Source organism: Rhinolophus hipposideros (genome assembly GCF_964194185.1).
Source record: "Rhinolophus hipposideros genome assembly, chromosome: X".
NCBI classification, from domain to species: domain Eukaryota; kingdom Metazoa; phylum Chordata; class Mammalia; order Chiroptera; family Rhinolophidae; genus Rhinolophus; species Rhinolophus hipposideros.
Window position 1 is genome coordinate 112,058,121 of NC_138046.1, and position 18,965 is coordinate 112,077,085.

At 37.9% G+C, this 18,965-nt stretch overlaps 1 protein-coding gene across 1 annotated transcript in view; it reads right to left on the reverse strand.

The window, feature by feature from the left end:
* Positions 1-18,965, reverse strand: part of PHEX (phosphate regulating endopeptidase X-linked) — a 191,850-nt gene that overhangs the window by 18,867 nt on the left and 154,018 nt on the right. The window contains exon 16 of the mRNA XM_081043200.1: positions 12,697-12,751. Within this exon, the coding sequence (XP_080899326.1) occupies positions 12,697-12,751 (55 nt within the window). The remainder of the gene's footprint in view (positions 1-12,696; positions 12,752-18,965) is intronic.

The window sequence follows — 18,965 nt, forward strand, 5'->3', positions numbered from 1 at the left end:
GAACTCGGACTGCTAGGGCTCCGCTTATGGCCCACTGGGCTGAGGGGACAGCATAAAACACAGCTAAACCCAACACTCATGGCAGAGATCTCAGAGCAAAGACTGAGGGAAGAAGGCTGAAAACAGTGGTTTATGCCCTCACTGCCGAGAAGACACTGGAAGCCTTAGGCACTGAGACTAGCCGCCCCCTCCCTACCCTCCCAGAGCTCGCCCCGCCCCCACCTGCCCAGTGCTAGAAGTGGAACAGTAGCAGTGTCAGATCAAAAGAACAGCATATTTGCAGTTCTGAGAACTGTGATCTACACACACGGACTACAACCCAAACTAGTTCTGGCAAAGGGGAGGGAGCTGTGTAAGCAGGACTGGCTGTGGTGGTGGTCGCCGCCATTGCTCTGGGCCACCTCTCACAACCCACCCCACCCCTGTCCCCACTAGTCTGGGCAGATCCCTGTAGGAGTAAACAGAGCCACTGAAATGCACGGGCTCTGAATCTGGTGCAGGAAGAGCTTTGGAACTTCAGAAGCTTTCCACATTCTCCCACAAAGGCAGTGCTTTGTGACCCAGGTGAACTGTTAACAGAGGAGAAGCCCGCCTTCCAGGGAATCCCCTCATTGTGTGAGAAGCCAGAATACTGCAGAGAAAATAAAACACTATAATGTGAGAGAGAATAAAAGGCAGCAGTCAGAGAGTAAATAAAACATTCTACCAACACATAACGGAAACCAAAAGAAAGACGTGTTTCTATCAACCTGTTGCAGAACGCACTCCTGTAAATGTCTAGGAAGAGAAATAATAAATCATTAATTGCCATGAATAACCAAGGTAACAAGACAGCTCGGAAAGAAAATGAAAAGTCTCCAGAAAATGAACTTAAAGATATGGAAATATGTGACTTAAATGACAGAGAATTCAAGACTTCAGTTCTTAAAAGACTCAATGAGATGCAAGAAAACACAGACAGGCAGTTTAATGGACTCAGAAACACAATCAAAGAAAAAAAGGAACACTTTACAAAGGAGGTTGAAATTTTAAAAAAGAACCAAATAGAATTTCAGGAGATCAAGAACTCAATAGAATAAATAGATAATGAAATAGCCAGCTTAGGTAGTAGAGTTGACCAGATGGAGGAAAAACTCAGTGACATTGAAGACAGAAACCTGGAAATGACACAGATGGAAGTGCAAAGAGACTTTAGACTTAAAAAAAAAAGAAATAACTCTACAAGAACTTTCTGACTCCATCAGAAAGAGCAATATAAGAATAACGAACATACTGAAAAGAGAAGAAAAAGAGAAGGGAACAGAAAGTATATTCAAACAAGTAGTTGACGAGAACTTTCCAAACTTGTGGAAAGAACTGGATCCTCGAATCCAAGAAGCAAACAGAACACCTAATTACCTCAACCCTAACAGGCCTTCTCCAAGACACATTGTATTGAAGCTGTCAAAAATCAACGACAAAGAAAGAATCCTCAGAGCAGCCAGGGAAAAGAAGACGGTAACCTACAAAGGAAAGCCCATTAGATTATCATCAGATTTTTCAGCAGAAACTCGAGAAGCCAGGAGGGAGTGGAACCAAATATTCAAACTATTGAAAGAGAGAAATTATGAGCCAAGAATAATAAACCCAGCAAAGATATCCTTTAGATATGAAGGAGGAATAAAGACCTGTCCAGACATACAACAGCTGAGGGAATTTCCTAATACACGACCTGCACTACAAGAAATACTAAAGGCGGCTATTCGACCACCATCAACAGGGACAATTTGTGGCAACCGAAACATAAAAAGGGGGGAGAGCAAAGGCCTGAACTGGAATATGGGAATAGAGAAAGTAAGCGTGCTGAAGAAAATGGAATACTTTAAATATCAAACTTTCTTTTACATAAACTTAAGAGTAACCACTCAAAAACAATCCAGAACTGAAATATAAACTGTAATAAAAGATGAAAAAGAAGGAAACATCATAGAATACTACCACATAGAAACCATAGACAACAACAAAAAGTCAAAGAAACAATGGAGACACAGTCTTACCAGAAAACCAAAGACAGAATAGTAAGAAATCCTCACATATCAATAATCACCCTAAATGTAAATGGACTGAACTCACCAATGAAAAGGCACAGACTAGCAGATTGGATCAAAAAACTAAACCCAACCATATGCTGTCTCCAACAGACACATCTCAGCTACAAGGACAAGCATAGACTCAAAGTGAAAGGGTGGAAATTGACACTCCAAGCAAATGGTATCCAGAGAAAATCAGGTGTAGCAATACTAATATCAGATGAAACAGACTTCAGGATAAAAAAGGTAACGAGAGACAAAGATGGACATTTCATAATGATGAAGGGGACTATACAACAAGAAGACATAACAGTCATCAATATTCATGCCCCCAACCAGGGAGCACCGAAATATACCAAGCAACTACTAACAGAACTAAAGGGAGAAATTGACCAAAACACAATTATACTAGGGGACCTAAATACATCATTGACAGCTATGGATAGATCATCCAAACAGAAAATAAATAAGGAAATAGCAGACCTAAATGACACATTAGATGAAATGGACATAATTGATATTTATAGAGCACTTCATCCTAGAATATCAGACTACACATTTTTTTCTAGTGCATATGGAATATTCTCAAGGATAAACCATATATTGGCACATAAAACTAGCCTCAGCAAATTTAAGAAGATTGAAAACATGTCAAGCATATTCTCTGATCACAAGGCTTTGAAATTGGATATCAACTGCAAAAAGAAAGCAGGAAAAAACACAAATACATTAAGATTAAACAACATACGTTTAAAGAATGACCGGGTAAAAGAAGAAATTATAGGAGTGATCAAAAGTTACATAGAAATAAATGACAATGAAAAGACATCCTACCAAAATTTTTGGGATGCAGAGAAAGCAGTTTTAAGAGGGAAATTTATATCATTACAAGCCTATCTCAAGAAACAAGAAAAATCCCAAGTAAATAACCTCACATTGCACCTTAAACTAGAAAAAGAAGAACAAATGAAACCCAAAATCACAGAAGAAAGGAAATAACAAAAATCAGAGCAGAACTAAATGAAATAGAGAACAAGAAGACAACAGAGAAAATTAATGTGACAAAAAGCTGGTTCTCTGAAAAGATTAACACAATTGACAAACCCTTGGCTAGACTCACTAAAATAATAAGAGAGAAGACACTAATAAACAAAATCAGAAATGAAAAAGGGGAAGTTATCACGGATACCACAGAAATACAAAGGATCATCCAAGAATACTATGAAGGACTAGGTGCCACCATCTTCAATAACCTAGAAGAAATGGAGAAGTTCTTAGAAACATATAGCCTTCCAAGGCTGAACCATGAAGAACTGGAAAATCCAAAGAGACCAATCACCAGTAACGAAATTGAATCAGTCATCCAAAGCCTTCCCAAAAGCAAAAGTCCGGGACCAGATGGCTTCACTAGTGAATTCTACCAAACCTTCAAAGAGGATCTAATACCTGTCCTACTCAAACTCTTCCAAAAAATTGAAGAAGAGACAGTACTCACTAACTCATTTTACGAGGCCAACATTACCCAGATACCAAAAGCTGGTCAGAATAACCCAAAAAGGAAAACTACAGACCAATATCTCTAAGTAATACAGATGCAAAAATCCTAAACAAAATTCTAGCAAACCAAATGTAACAATTCATTAAAAAGGTTATTCATCACAACCAAGTGGGGTTCATCCCAGTGGCACAAGGATGTTTCAACATATGCAAATCCATCAATGTGATACATCACGTAAACAAAATAAAGAATGAAAATCATATGATTATATCAACTGATGCAGAAAAAGCATTTGACAAGATACAACATCCTTTTATGATTAAAACACTTAATAAAATAAGTATAGAAGTTAAATACCTTAACATAATAAAGGCCATGTATGACAAACCTTCAGCTAATATCATAATTAATGGTGAAAAACTGAAGCCCTTTGTTCTATGTTCAGGAACTCGACAGGACTGTCCCCAATCACCTCTGCTTTTCAACATAGTGTTGGAAGTCCTCGCTAGAGCAATCAGGCAAGAAAAAGAAATAAAAGGCATCCAAATTGGAATGAAGAATTTAAATTATCACTCTTTGCAGATGACATGATGTTATACATAGAAAACCCTAAAGACTCCACCAAAAAGCTATTAGAAACAATCAACGAATACAGTTAAGTTGCCAGCTACAAAATCAACGTACAAAAGTCCGTTGCAATTCCTATATACTAACAATGAAATCTCAGAAAAAGAAATACAAAAAACAATTCCTTTTGCAATTTCAACAAAAAGAATAAAACTCCTAGGAATAAACTTAACCAAGGACGTGAAACACCTGTACGCTGAAAATTATAAGACATTTTGAAAAGAAACTGAAAAAGACACAAAGAAATGAAAAGACATTCCGTGCTCATGGATGGAAAGAATCAACATAGTTAAAATGGCCATATTACCCAAAGCAATACACAGATTTAATGCAATCCCCATCAGAATCCCAATGGCATTTTTTAAACAAATAGAACAAAGAAATCATCAAATTTGTAGGGAAGCACAAAAGACTCCGAATAGCCAAAGCAATCCTAAGAAAAAAGAACAATACTGGAGGTATCACACACCCTGACTTTAGCTTATACTACAGGGCAACAATAATAAAAATGGCATGGTATTGGCAGAAAAACAGACACATAGACCAATGGAATAGAATCGATAACCCAGAAATAAAACCACATAAACATGGAGAGATAATTTTTGACAAAGAAGCAAAAAACATACAATGGAGAAAAGACATCCTCTTCAATAATAAATGGTGCTGGGAGATTGGAAAGCCACATGCAAAAGAATGAAACTGGACTGCTATCTGTCACCATGTACTAAAATTAATTCAAAATGGATCAAAGATCTAAGTATAAGACCTGAAACAATTAACTGCATGGAAGAAAACTTAGGTACTAAACTTATGGACCTTGGGTTCAAAGAGCATTTTATGAGTTTGACTCCAAAGGCAAGGGAAGTAAAAGCTAAAATAAACGAATGGGACTATATCAAACTTAAAAGCTTCTGCACAGCAAAAGAAACCATCGACAAAATAAAGAGGCAACCAACTGAATGGGAGAAGATTTTTGCAAACAGTGCCTCCGATTAGGGGCTAATATCCAAAATATACAAGTAACTCATGAAACTCAACAACGAAAAAACCACCCAATTGAAAAATGGGCAGAGGACCTGTAGAGACATTTCTCCAAAGAGGACATACAAATGGCAAATAGACATATGAAAAAATGCTCAATATCACTAATCATCAGAGAAATGCAAATAAAAACCACAATGAGATATCACCTCACTCCAGTTAGAATGGCTGTCATCAACAAGACAAATAGTAACAAGTGTTGGAGAGGCTGTGGAGAAAAAGGAACCCTCATACACTGTTGGTGGGAATGCAGACTGGTGCAGCCACTATGGAAGGCAGTGTGGAAGTTCCTCAAAAAATTACGAATAGAATTACCATATGACCCAGCAATCCCTCTCCTGGGTATCTACCAAAAAGTCTGAAAACATTTATACATAAAGACACGTCTGCTCCAATGTTCATTGCAGCTTTGTTTACAGTGGCCAAGAAATGGAAACAACCAAAATGTCCTTCGATAGATGAATGGATAAAGAAGTTGTGTATATATACACAATGGAATACTATTCAGCAGTAAGAAAAGATGAAATAGTACCATTCCTGACAACATGAATGGATCTTGAGATTATAATGCTAAGTGAAATAAGTCAGAAAAAGTAGAGAACCATCTGATTTCACTGATATGTGGTATATAAAAGTGAAAACAACAAAAGAACGAGACAAACAAATGAAGGAACAAAAACTCACAGACACAGGCCATCGTTTAGGAGTTCCCAGAGGGTAAGGTGGGGGCTCTAGAAGAGGGCAAACGGGGTCTAATATATGGTGATGGAAAGAGGACTGACTGGGTGGTGAACACACAATGAGAGATATAGATAATGTATTACAGAATTGTACAACTGAAATCTATGTAACTTTATTAACCATTGTCACCCTAATAAACTTGAATTTGAAAAAAAAATATTTTCCAAATGTAGTCATAAAAAGGGAATAGAGCAGAGATTAAAAGGGATCACCCTGCTTTCATACGTAGTCACATTCCTCTGCTTCCATGACATACAAGCTCACAAATGAATGGCAAAGACTGGGAAGTCTTAACCACATTTGAAAAAGGCATTTGATCATGTCTCTTCACCTCTGAGAAGTATGTGGTCAATTACCTACAAGGGTGACAACAGACAATTCCACATGCCCTGCATGCATGTGCCCCTCCTCCCATCAAGAAGCAACCTATTTCCTTTCCCTGGAACCCGGATGGGCCTGGGAACTTGCTGTGACCAACAGAAAGCAATGGGAGGGGATGGATGCTACTTTTGCGCCTAGACCTTGAGAGGCCTTCCTTGTAGCTTCCTTCCCATCCCCCCTTGGAAGTCAGTTGCAATGTAAAGAAATTGGACTAATCAACTGGAGAGAGAGAGGCAAAATGAAGCAAGCAAGAGACACCAAAAGTTGGGAGACTTCTAAAGGAAGAGAGAGGCCCAGCCATTTGAGCCAGCGCAACAGGTACAACAGACCTGTGAGTGAAGTCATGTTAGATCCTCTGCCCAGGTCAAACTGCCCAGCCAATACTACAGGGAGCAGAGACAAGCCATCTCGGCTGGGTCCAGCCCAAATTGCAGAATCATGTAAATAGTGACTGTTTGGTGATGCTTTGTTAAATAGCAATAAATAACCGAAACAAAGAATATTCATGATATATGAAGAAATCAATACGCGGGCTTCCATACGTGTATGTCTGGGATCTTCTCTCTCAACTACAAGCTCCATGAAGGTCAAATCCTTATCTCTTCGGCTGCTGCTAAATTCTCTGTACCTAGTACACAGTAAGAAAGTAACAATGCAAAAAAAGCAGAGAACCATATGATTTCACTGATATGTGGTACATGAACCAAAAACAACAGAACAAGACACACAAATGAGAAACAAAACTCATAGACACAGACAATAGTTTAGTGGTTACCAGAGGGTAATGGGGGAGGGAGGTGGTTGACGAGGGTAAAGGGATCAAATATGTGTTGACAGAAGGAGAACTGACTCTGGGTGGTGAACACACAATGGGATTTATAGATGATATACTACAGAATTTACACCTGAAACCTATGTAACTTTACTAACAATTGCCTCCCCAATAAACTTTAATTAAAAAAAGAAAAGAAAGTAACAATGATTTAACTAATTGATTAACTTTACCATTTCGTGCAAGTGACAGATCTATATATAACCTATTTGTCACTTAATGTGTACAAGAGGATTATAGACAATGTAAAATCTTTGTCATGAGGATACTTCCTGAGACTTGCAATTATGCTAAAAATATTTTACAGTTGCTTCCTCACATGCAACATCAAAGTAACCCAGCAAACAGATAGGACTCATAAGTGGAAGGAATGAGAATTTTTGAAGCAACATGTTATTACAGGACATAATGATCCTTAACATGCTAATTGTTTGTCTCAACTATACCCAAGGAAGTGCTGTAAGATTTAATTTTTCCCCTTGGTGGCAATTCTTTCCTTTGTTATTTCTTTCCTGCAAGGTAATTTGCATTTGAAAAAATGCTTCCTACTGTTTTTCCATCATTGCAAACCTTCACTAAGGAAGTAAAATTATGCATTTCAATCATAGAGCTATCATAGCAGTGTGGGACAAACTTGTAATTTTACATAGTGCTAATTTTTTCAGAGTAGCTATCACTGAAGCCTGTAACATTTCGTTTTTCCAAACCTCTCAGCCCTGAAAATCATACTGGGTAGTCTACAAGCCTTGGTCAATGCTGATGACTGGATGGACTTAAGGGATGAACAACGGGAATTTATAGCAACTGCTTTGCAATAAATGTCCCTTAAGAAGGACTGCTCCAATGAGCTTCCTGCTTGCAAAGGTAATAGAGAATTTCATAAAATGATTGACAGCATAACTTCCAATTCTCAGTTACATAATTGCAGTCCTTTGGACAAGAGACAAAGAAAAAAAGTTATTTTATATGACTAATCCTTACAATGATAATGTTTTGTAATACTAAATTCACATCTTCCATTTTTATCAATGGGCATTATTTAAATTAGCATGTCACAAAAATAAACAAACTCATAGGCCTTTTAAACTATGACTGGCTAGCCAAAAGCAAGAAGACCTTTGCAGAGAAAATCTAGCCTTCCAAAAATAAAATGGGGAAGACAACAATTTTTCCATCTGCCCAGTTTTTTTGTTCTTACTACCCAATGGGTTTAACATATGCACAGGGTTTGCTGTTAACAGGGATTCTACCATAGTACTGTCTCGAGCAACCATAATCTCATGAATTCATCGAGAAAGGGCTACACTAAGCCTGAAATGAAAACTCATGCAAATCTCAAGTGTTGGAAATCACTTTAAGGTCATCTAGATCGATTTCACAACAGAAGCACACGCCCCCTCTACAAAAACCTGTTCAAATGATCCTGAGACTTCTCCTTGGGCATTTCCAATAACCGGGAGCTCACCTCCTTCTCAGGTGGCGCATTCTCTCTTCAGGTGTTTCTACATAAAGCAGCTCTCCCTAACATTGTTCTGAAATCTCTTTTTATCCATTGGCGTAGCGTAGTCTCTAGCAGAACACCCTTTGACGCCCCAAATATAAAATCATTCTGCCACCTTAACTTTCATTCAAAAAATGTGAAGTTACAAGGTTCTTCCTCAAGTGTTCTCTTCTCAAGTTCTTGCAACTTTTTCTTCAGTCATAAATACTAGGCCAGCATTTCCAAAACCATAGGGGAAAAGGGAGTTTAGGAACTTCTAGGTAAAACACATTTAAATAGGTTTCTTTCTTACAGAACTTCTTGGGAATTTTTATGCTGCTAAGTATTATGATTCTCCAAACAAAGGGAAAGGGAGGATGATTTACCTCTATCACTACTCTAAGGATATGGATATCTTTAAGGATATCTATCACTACTTTAAGGATATCACTACTTAGGGATATGTTGTGTTAGGCCATTTACAATCCCGATTCTCTCCTCTGGAAACAATTCAGCTTACTGATATCCCCATAATTAGACCAAAAACTCGGAAGAGCGCTAAGCTGACCATTGTAAGCAGAAAGGATATCCACTAGCTGGTTCTGGAGGCAATCCAACCAGAACAGATGGATATATGGGAATGCATCTCACTGGACTGTGATTCCCATGTCTCCAGCATCTCCATATTTCCAATGCCAAATACTCAAAAGATGCTTAATAATTATTCATAGAGCAAGTATCTTAATACAGGACATAGACCTCTTTAGTGAAATAATGCAAATCTCTCTCCTACTCAAGTCTTAAATATGGCTCAGCATAAGGCTGAACTAATAGACACTAATATTATTTCCTAAGTTTCTATGGTTTTGACTATTGAGTCAGAAAATCATCTCACAGACCCAATATACAAATTCATTGAATCAATAACTTTAAAACCTAACCAGACTATTTCCAAGACCCCAGGTATACAACCACAATAATAGAAACTCAATTAAACTGCTAATGATAAGCAGAATCAGAGAATTCTAGGACACTTTTAGTTTGAAGGGAGTTTAGAGAATGAATACTTAACCTAAACCTCTAATTTTATGTAAATATATATAAATTTCTAATCTTAATAATAGGGAAAATTGATTCCAAATATCTGAACAGTAATGAAAACTATGCAGCTGAGGCCTGGGATGATATGAATGGATTTGGTCAATACAAACCATCTTCATTTTCATTTATGCTGACAACGGTGCTTTCCTACAGCAGGCTTCATTGATACCTGCTACTGTCCCCTCAGCACTCACCATTTTCAAGCACACCAATCCAACAGCTCCCAACTGCCAGCACCTGAAATTACAGGTGCTCCTCCACTCACGATGGGGCTGTATCCCAATAAGCCCATTTTAAGTTGAAAATACCCTAAGTTGACAAGGCATTTAATACATCTAAGCTACTGAATATCACAGTTTAGCCTGGCCTACCTTAAACATGCTCAGAACACTTACATTAGCCAACAGTGGGCAAAGTTATCTAACACAATGAATCCACTGTAGACTATCAGTTGTTTACCCTGGTGATCCCATGACTGACTGGGAGCTCCAGCTCACTGCTGCAGTCCAGTATCACGAGAGTATATTGTACCACCTATTGCTAGCCCGGAAAAAGATAAAAATTTGAAGTATGTTTTCTTTTTTTTCTTTACGCATAAATGATTTATTCCATCCTCTCTTTCTAGTTTTCTTAAATTTACAAAGGATCAGTTTACATTATACCTTTCTGCCAAACATCTCCCTACACTATGTTAATAAAAGGTTTGTCCTAATGAAAAAATAACAAATCCAAGGAAAGGGTCAGAAGCTTATTAAAATTGGAGCAACTCTAATTCCTGACTGCTATTAAATTACTCATATTACTATGAACAAAGAACCATGGAATTACATGATTCACATAGGTCATCTGCTAAAGGAATCATTCCATTGGTACACTGTCAAGTATTAAAAAGAGGAAGACTATTATTACTTTTATATTACTTGGTAAATAAAAACAAGGTCCTACACATAGATAAGAAAGACAACAGCCCACATGGGTAACTATTTAACTAAGGTTAAGTTTCCCCTATTCAAAAATCTCTCTCTTGAGCACTCTTTCAGTGGTTTCTGAAATTAGAGATTGACTTTTGAGCAATTATCCCATTAAATGAAGTATCTTTTCTACTGAATGGGTATCACTTTCAGACCACTGTAAAGTTGAAAAATCATAAGTTGAACCACTGTAAGTCAGAGACTGTCTATATGTCTTAAGGACTTTCTCAGGCCACCAGAGCCTTCTTGGCCTAGGCTGGGCAATGCCAGGAAGTTAATACACCTGGTGGAAGCCCTCAATCAATGATGGAAGGTTAATTGAAGGATAAATACCCCAGCTCCCTTGCCCCTGAGGTGGCATCACACTGAAGCATATTCTACAACTCCACAGCAGGACTTAGCCCCAGTTGCCCACAGTGATAAGTGGCTTTGTAACAGATGTGTGCTAGACAGAATAATGGCCCCCAAAAGATGTCCATGTGCTAATCCCTAGAACCTGTGAATGTGTTATTACATGGCAAAGGGGAATTAACATTGTTAATCAGCTGAGCTTAAAATAGGGAGATTATCCTGGATATTCGAGTGCACCCAATGTAATCACAAGGGTCCTTAAAAATGGAGGAGAAAGCATAAAAGGACAGCCAGAAGATGTGACTATGGTCAGAGAAATGCAACTTTGCGAGTTAGGAAGATAGAAAAAAAGGACCTTGAGCCAAACAATATGAGCTACAAAAGGCAATGAAATAGGTTCTTTTTTAGAGCTTCCAGAAAGTAACACAGCCCTGCCAACACCTTATGTTTGGCCCGGTGAGACCCAGGTTGGACTTCTGACCTATAGAACTATAGGCTAATACATTTACATTGTTTTAAGCCACTAAACTTGTGATAATTCATTATGGCAGCTATAGAAAACTCCTACAACACACTTTGTTGGCTTCCTTCCTTCCCTGTCTCACTTCTCCACTCCCCTGCTGGTGTTTCCTAATGTCATCTCTCAAAAGAACTACTTGCACTTGAATCCTTGTCACAGGATCTGCTGCTGGGGAAGCCTAAATCGAATGATTTCTACCATACTTTTCTTATTTCTATGTGACCCCATATCTTTTTAACCTACATAGTCATATTTAAATTGTCATTTATCCAAACCAAAACACAAGCAACTAAACTTCTAAAATCAAGACTAAATTTTGTGTGCATTAAAGCCCCAGAGCAAGTAAAGGCACATAATAAAAGTGGTGACATTATTGACAATGAATATTACATGAATTCCCACTGTATATGGAAATTCTGAATTACATAAGTCTATAATCTGTTGATATTAATAGCCTTTAAACTGATATCCCTAATCCCAGACATTGTCAATTTCTGAATTATTGTATAGCTACTATTATATTTCTAAAGAAAATTTGATTACCTTTACTTGCTCAAAAACTTTAATATGTTCTATTGCCTATTAATGTCCAGGCTTCTTGCCTGGCATTCAGAGCTCTCCAATATCAAATATCAACCTTCTTTTCTAGACCTCTTTTCCACTGCTTCCCTTCATATACCACTTAAACAAGCCAAACTAGACTCTTTGCTATTCAGTATGTTTCTTTCCTTTTCTCACATTGTTTCTTCTCTCTGGAATGGTTTTAATCCCATCACTATCAACTCAAATCACAGCAATCCTTCAAGGTCTAACTATTTGTAGTATAAATCAATGCATAAGTGAATAAATGCATAAAAACAAAAGCTACCTGTGTATTCGTTGGCTTTCCTGCCCAGTCATAAACCCTGGTAATAAGAATCAGAAAACAACTATCTAAAATGGTGAGAGTGGGGTCAGCCCATGCCAGGTTCCATGCCCTCATTTTGCTGAACCATTGGCTTTGTTTTTCTGCCTTCTGTGATCTACCAAAGCAGCAAGTTCTTCCTTACATGTCAATAACTGTTTTCTTTACGTATTTACTCACCGAGGATATTCTGTTCCCCAAAAGAAAGGCTTCTGGAGCTCTCCTGCTGGAAATCCTGGGAGAAAGACAGATAAAATTGTAAGGGATATAGAGACTGATTTGATGATGAATAACTGTTTCCATCCGCTTTAGCCTTGAAATTTCAAAGGCCTATCTGAAAAGTACCTCTTGTGGAGGTAGGTGCCCTCTAAGAGATCCAACTAACTCTCTAAGATGAATATTTCTAAGATGATATTCAACTGAATTTGAAATAAGTACATTACATCAGTTTCAAGGAAACCATTTTGCATGGATACACTAGTGGCAGCGTCCAGCATGCTATGAATGGGATTCCTTTGTACATAGCATGTATAGGAGACTTCTGGCTGTCCAACAGTTTCCCCTAATATAGAAAGGACAGGTTTCATGTACACACAACCAGTACAGGCACACAGGGCCCCTCATGCAGAAGGATCCTGCACTTGATTTAATGTTCTGCTGTTACTGTCTTGCAACTCTTAATAATTTTATCTTTGAATGTGATTTTGTAAGTGGAATCCAAGGAGACAAGGACGCATGCATGTGAGCAAAGGGGCCATGCACGATATGTGTGCCCTCGGTTCCTAGGAACACAGAAAACCAGTAGACCCACAATGTATGGGATTTCAGCAAGACTCAAAACGAATACAAGGTAAGCATGTTACATCTGGAAGTGAGTAGGTGGGGGCTCTCACAGCCCCAACCGGGCTCTTTCCGTTGGAACTAGAATTTGCTTTGATCACCAAAAAGCAGCAATGGCATTGTAAGAAACATGAATAACCAAGGAACCCTGTCATACTCTTTCTTACTCCTATTACTTCCCTGTATCAGCCAACCACATACACTGAAAATGATAACATAGAAGCAAAGGGAAAGATAGGGCAACCCATAGTTTCTTCTCCATTCAGTTCTTCCTTATTCATCAGTAAGCCAAAGGTACACAGTGTTGGTAGAATGTGTGCATATTAAGAAGTGGAATAAAAACAGTTGAATTAGTTTTGTGCAGCGTTTCCACTGAGAAAATACATATGCATATATAAGCTACAAAATACAAACTGTATAATTTTGGTGATTCCATATACAAATTAAAAGCTCTTAAGTTTGCATTTAAAACTGGCATCGCACAATATAAAGGTGAACAATAAAATTATGTTAATGATTTAAATTTTCAATTTTTCTTACATCATTAAATAGCAAATTAAAAAAAATACCATGCCAAGTCTAGAGAAAGAGAGGCTATGGAAGGCAGGATAAAGTTTTATATTTTAGCACCTTTAATAGTATTTTTTCCTGTTGTCAGAACAGGGGGCCTCCATATTTTATTTTGCATTGGGCCCTGCAAATTATGTAGCTGACCCTGGGTGTACATGAGTGCAAGAAATGCTTTGCTTTGTTTTGCCATTTCAACTTACCACTAAATTTAGCACCCTGGGTTGATCCAAAGAACTGCACTTACAAGTTACCACAATTGGGAATGCAAACAACAGTAACAAAGGGAGAGAGAAAGACGCCTTCTTGCAATGTCCTTGCCTCCTCCAGAGCCACAAGGCTCCTTGAGACTGAAAGCTCTTTTTATCAGTTAAAATGCTTGCTCTTCCCTCTTTCCCTCTCAGCATTCTTTCTACCTCCCTCCATGGCAGGACACTATGACGAAAAGTGAGAGAAGGAAAGCAAATTCTTAATTTAAAATGAAATGTTAATTCTATGTAACTCGTGTATATATTCTTTATATGTTAATAATATCATCGTTCAAGATTTCAAGGTGCAGAAACCTAATTGCAAAGCAGAGATGCATCCAGCTTGTAGTTAGTTCTCTCTCTCCCCGCTGCTTTTACATAAAGAAAAATGCATCTGACTTTGAAGGGCGACGTCACATTAACCTTCATAAATTCTACATTTCCTTAAGTATCTTTGGCATCTTTACATCAGTATTTCATCCTCTTTTTTCGTGATTACTTTTGGTAAGTCATTCTTGGCCATATATATATACACACACACACACATATATATATCCAAAAAATGTATACATTTTAAGGAAAAGTGTATTAAAATTGTAATACTCAATATATACCAATAACAAAAGACGAATACAAGTCATGTTTGACTTCTGCAATTACAAGTGGTTACCATCAGTGTAATTTTAATAGTTTTTCCTTTCCCCTGTTATCTATATGTTACTTTTTGAAGTTGAATTGAATTACAGTAGCAATGTGTAGTATGACGTTCGCTCAAAAGATGGCGTTAATCAAATGAACACTAGCGTCACCATGCGACAGGCAGGACAGTTAGAGAAAAGGTAGAAGCACCGTTGTTGTTTGAGGAGCACAAGACCATTTTGAGGTGGTATTTGAAATTCGAGAGCGGTGTGGAAGTACAACGACAATGCAGACATGAGTGTACAGCAGAACCTCCAACACGCCTAACAACTGCACGCATTCGTGGTAAATCTGAGATGCGTGGTGCTGTGTGTGATGTGCACACGGGAAGATCCGGGAGGCCTCGCACAGCAACAAGTCCTGCTTCTGCTGGGATGTTGGAACAGGTTACACGCTCGCCACAGAAGTCTACCCGACAAGTTTGCTGTAATGAGAAGTGTCTGGACGCTGATGGTCACCACGTTGAGCACCTCTTGTCACTGCAGAAGTCACACGTGACTTGTATTCATCTTTTGTCATCAGTATATATTGAGCATTACAGTTTTAATAGTTTTTTCCTTTCTTAAAATGTGTATACATTTTTGGCACCCTCTGTATATATGCAAATATATATCACATATACTATATGTAAACCACAGTGTTTATATGAAAATTCTGTCTCTCACAATACATCATCAAAAAGCAATGATATTTCCTAATAAGAACAATGATTATAAACCAATGTGATTTCATTATTAAATCATTATGGCTTTCCATAATGTGCCCAGCTGGAAGCATTTGTGTCCACTGCCAACCTCTTTACAGGAAAACATCTGACACCTGCATGAGCCTCCATTTCTACCTCGATGGCTGTTGGAGGCCCCAGACTCGCAGGCCACAGCCATCATAGTTCCCTGATCAGCTGTATCTTTTCAGCTTGTCAGGGCCATGGAACCCAACACTGATCGACAGAAGACTCTGATGCCCTCCCTTAGGACTGTTGTGCTGAAGTGAATGGATTAAAAGTTTAAGCCGCATTTTTTGAGATATCAACTGGCAAGAGTGATAGATCAAATCCCAACAGGACCTACTCAGTATCTTATCTCATAAAGCGGATAAGTTGTATTTAGCAAAGGTAGAAGTAAAAATATTAAACAAATGGAAAGGAAATTCTTTTTCTTTTTCTCTCTCTTTTTAATAGGCTTTTATGTTTTCTTGCATATCCATTTTATTTCCTTTTTTCCCCATTTCAGAACTTCTTCAGCACCTGTTTCACACTTTTAAAGCAGTTCCTTTTTCTATCCATGTTTTTATGGGAGGCATTCCTCACACTGTAAATATGCGTGCGAGTGTGTGTGTGTGTGTGTGTGTGTACACACATACATATATATATATATGAATACGAGAGGGAGGAAGGCAAGGTAAGAGACATTTAACCAATGGATTGGCAAAAATTAATAAATTTGATAATAGGTCATCTTGGCCAGGGTGTAGAAAGTAGTATGTTGGTGGTAGTGTAAATTGTTGCAAGCATTTTGGAAAGCAATTTAGTCATCTCTTAATGCTTTAAATACCACTTGTCTAAATGAGTAACTATGTGCTGATATAGAAAAAGCTCTAAGAGATATTTTTAAGTGAAAAAGTATTAAGTGAAAAAATAACACTCGGTCGCGTATGGGGTCCTTTTATGTGTAATATGTGAAAATGTATGTATAAGTATATACACTCTTGCTATAACACTTGTATTGAAAAAGCAAATTTGTTCCAACATGACTGATATACTAGGAGAAAAACCAGGGCATAACTCCAATTTCACGTCTGCTTATGTACCATTTCCTCCACAAGAAATGCTGGATGAAAGCAGAAAACTGCACCCAAATGAACTGAGCCACATAGGAATACACAGAATGCACACACCCCAACGCGGACTGGATACCTCCATTCACTGCGTGTTAAAAGCCACGCCCACTCAGAGCTGGTGTTAAAATTTTCCTCCCAATTTCAGATAACCCTCCTTCCACCACTACGCTATAACTCGTAAGCTGCAAGCCCTCCAGTGCCCACTTCCACAAGAAAAATTCAGGTCTTTTCTAGAAAAAGTGCCATATTTATTGTAACATTTATGTATTTACCCATTTAACATGTGTAAAATTGTGCTACTGTTTTTATTAGGCTCCTAGCTTTTGTTTTCATGTGTCGCCAATAAAGGTTGCAAATGCTGTGTGCCTAACCCCATTTTCCCCATAAGCCTTGCAGCTTTTATTGCACAATTCTGCATAGTGCAGTGATGTTTAGGAATACATATGTCGCATTAGAGCAGAACTAACTGACTATGTACACATATGCACCTACGCATATATGTACACACATACTCATCTATTCCTGCCACTGGTTCTCAAATCTTATCATGCATCAGAATCATCTGGAGGGCTTATTGAGATACAGACTGCTGGGCCCCACCCCAGAGTTTCTGAGTCAGTAGGTCTGGAGAGGGGGCTAAGAATTTGCATCTCTAACAAGCGCTCCCGTGATGCTGATGCTGCTGGTCCAGGGGCCACCCTTCGAGAACCAGTGCCCAATCACCGGCTCCTGCACGCTGTGCAGTCATGGCTAAATATGTTCATTGCTGTGTTGCTGTAATTGAGAAAAGTGTGAAACACACTAAATGTCCATGAGGAGAGGAATGACTGCATTATGGCATAACCATATTATGGACTACCACGCAACAAATGAAAAGAAAGAGGTAGGTCTTAATAGTCTAGCATGGAAAAATCTCCAAGACATATTGTTGGAATAAAGCAAGGCACAAATATAGATATATAAATACCATTTATATTTTAAAATAACTATCCTATCAATGTGAGTATATGTATGTAAATGCACAGAAAAGGTTCATAAAATACATATTAAAGTGATCATAGTGGTTACCTGCTGGAGATAACTGGGATTTGGGGCGATGGGTGGTTAAAGGGGCTTTGGACATAAATGTAATGTTTTACATTTTGATTAGTCAAAGGTAATCAACTTGGTTAATTAAAATTCACTTTGTTAGAAATAACTATGTGTATTACAGAAAATTCTTCTAAAATTATCCAAAAACAGTTTATAGTTAACAGTTTACATAGTAGTATTTTGCCCTTACATTTGTCAACACCAGCAAGTCTCATTTCTATCAAGCAAAAATACACATTATAGTTATAAAACACCAAAGACTAAAAGTCTGACAAAATATTAATATCTATATGTTCTAATAACCTCATTGTTAGTAAAAATTTCTCTTTTTCAAATCTGCACCTTCGAAAAACCACTAAGACCTGCTTTTAGTTTTCTACGTGGGTTAACTTTTTGTTTTTATAGGAGTTTCTCATACCTCTCATATCAGTGAATACTGACTCACCTAGGTGAGTCTCAGCAAAATGCTGACCATAAAAACATACAGTGTTTTTGTTTAGGACACAGTGGCCAAAAAACTGATCACATTCAGTGGACAATAATTCAGGCAGGTTCAACTATTTGATCTTTATAGTCATAAAGCTATATCCTAACCATAGCTACAGCTTTCCAGGAAAAGTTGAATGCCTCTTTGTGTCTGGGTTTTGTTATCCATTTTATTGCTGTAAAATCACATTAATTGGGTCTTTTAGTATAGACAAATAATAGAGATGAAGCCAAAATTAGCTCCTTATCCCATTGCTCAGACCTAAGAAAACAAACATATATCTATACTCAGGTATAGCAAATTGACACGGTACAGAGATACATGAAAAAAAGTGAGTAATTTCCCTTGCTTCTCACCCCTCTCTCCCCATTCTGGAAATTTCCACTGCTGTCTGCACAGCTTGCTTCGGATATTTACTCAAACATCACCTCTCACTAAGGCCCTCCCTGGTGATTTTTTAAAGGAGAGATGTATTACCTCACCCCCTTTTCTTGCTTTACATCTCACCATAATATCACCATCAATAATATTCTACATTTTACTCTCTGTATAAATTACTGTCTGTATTTCCCCAATTAGAATACAAACTCCATAACAAAAGAGAATTTTATGTTATTTATTTTTATTATTCTTTCACCGTGATATCGCCAGAGCTAGCACAGTACTTGGCACATGGT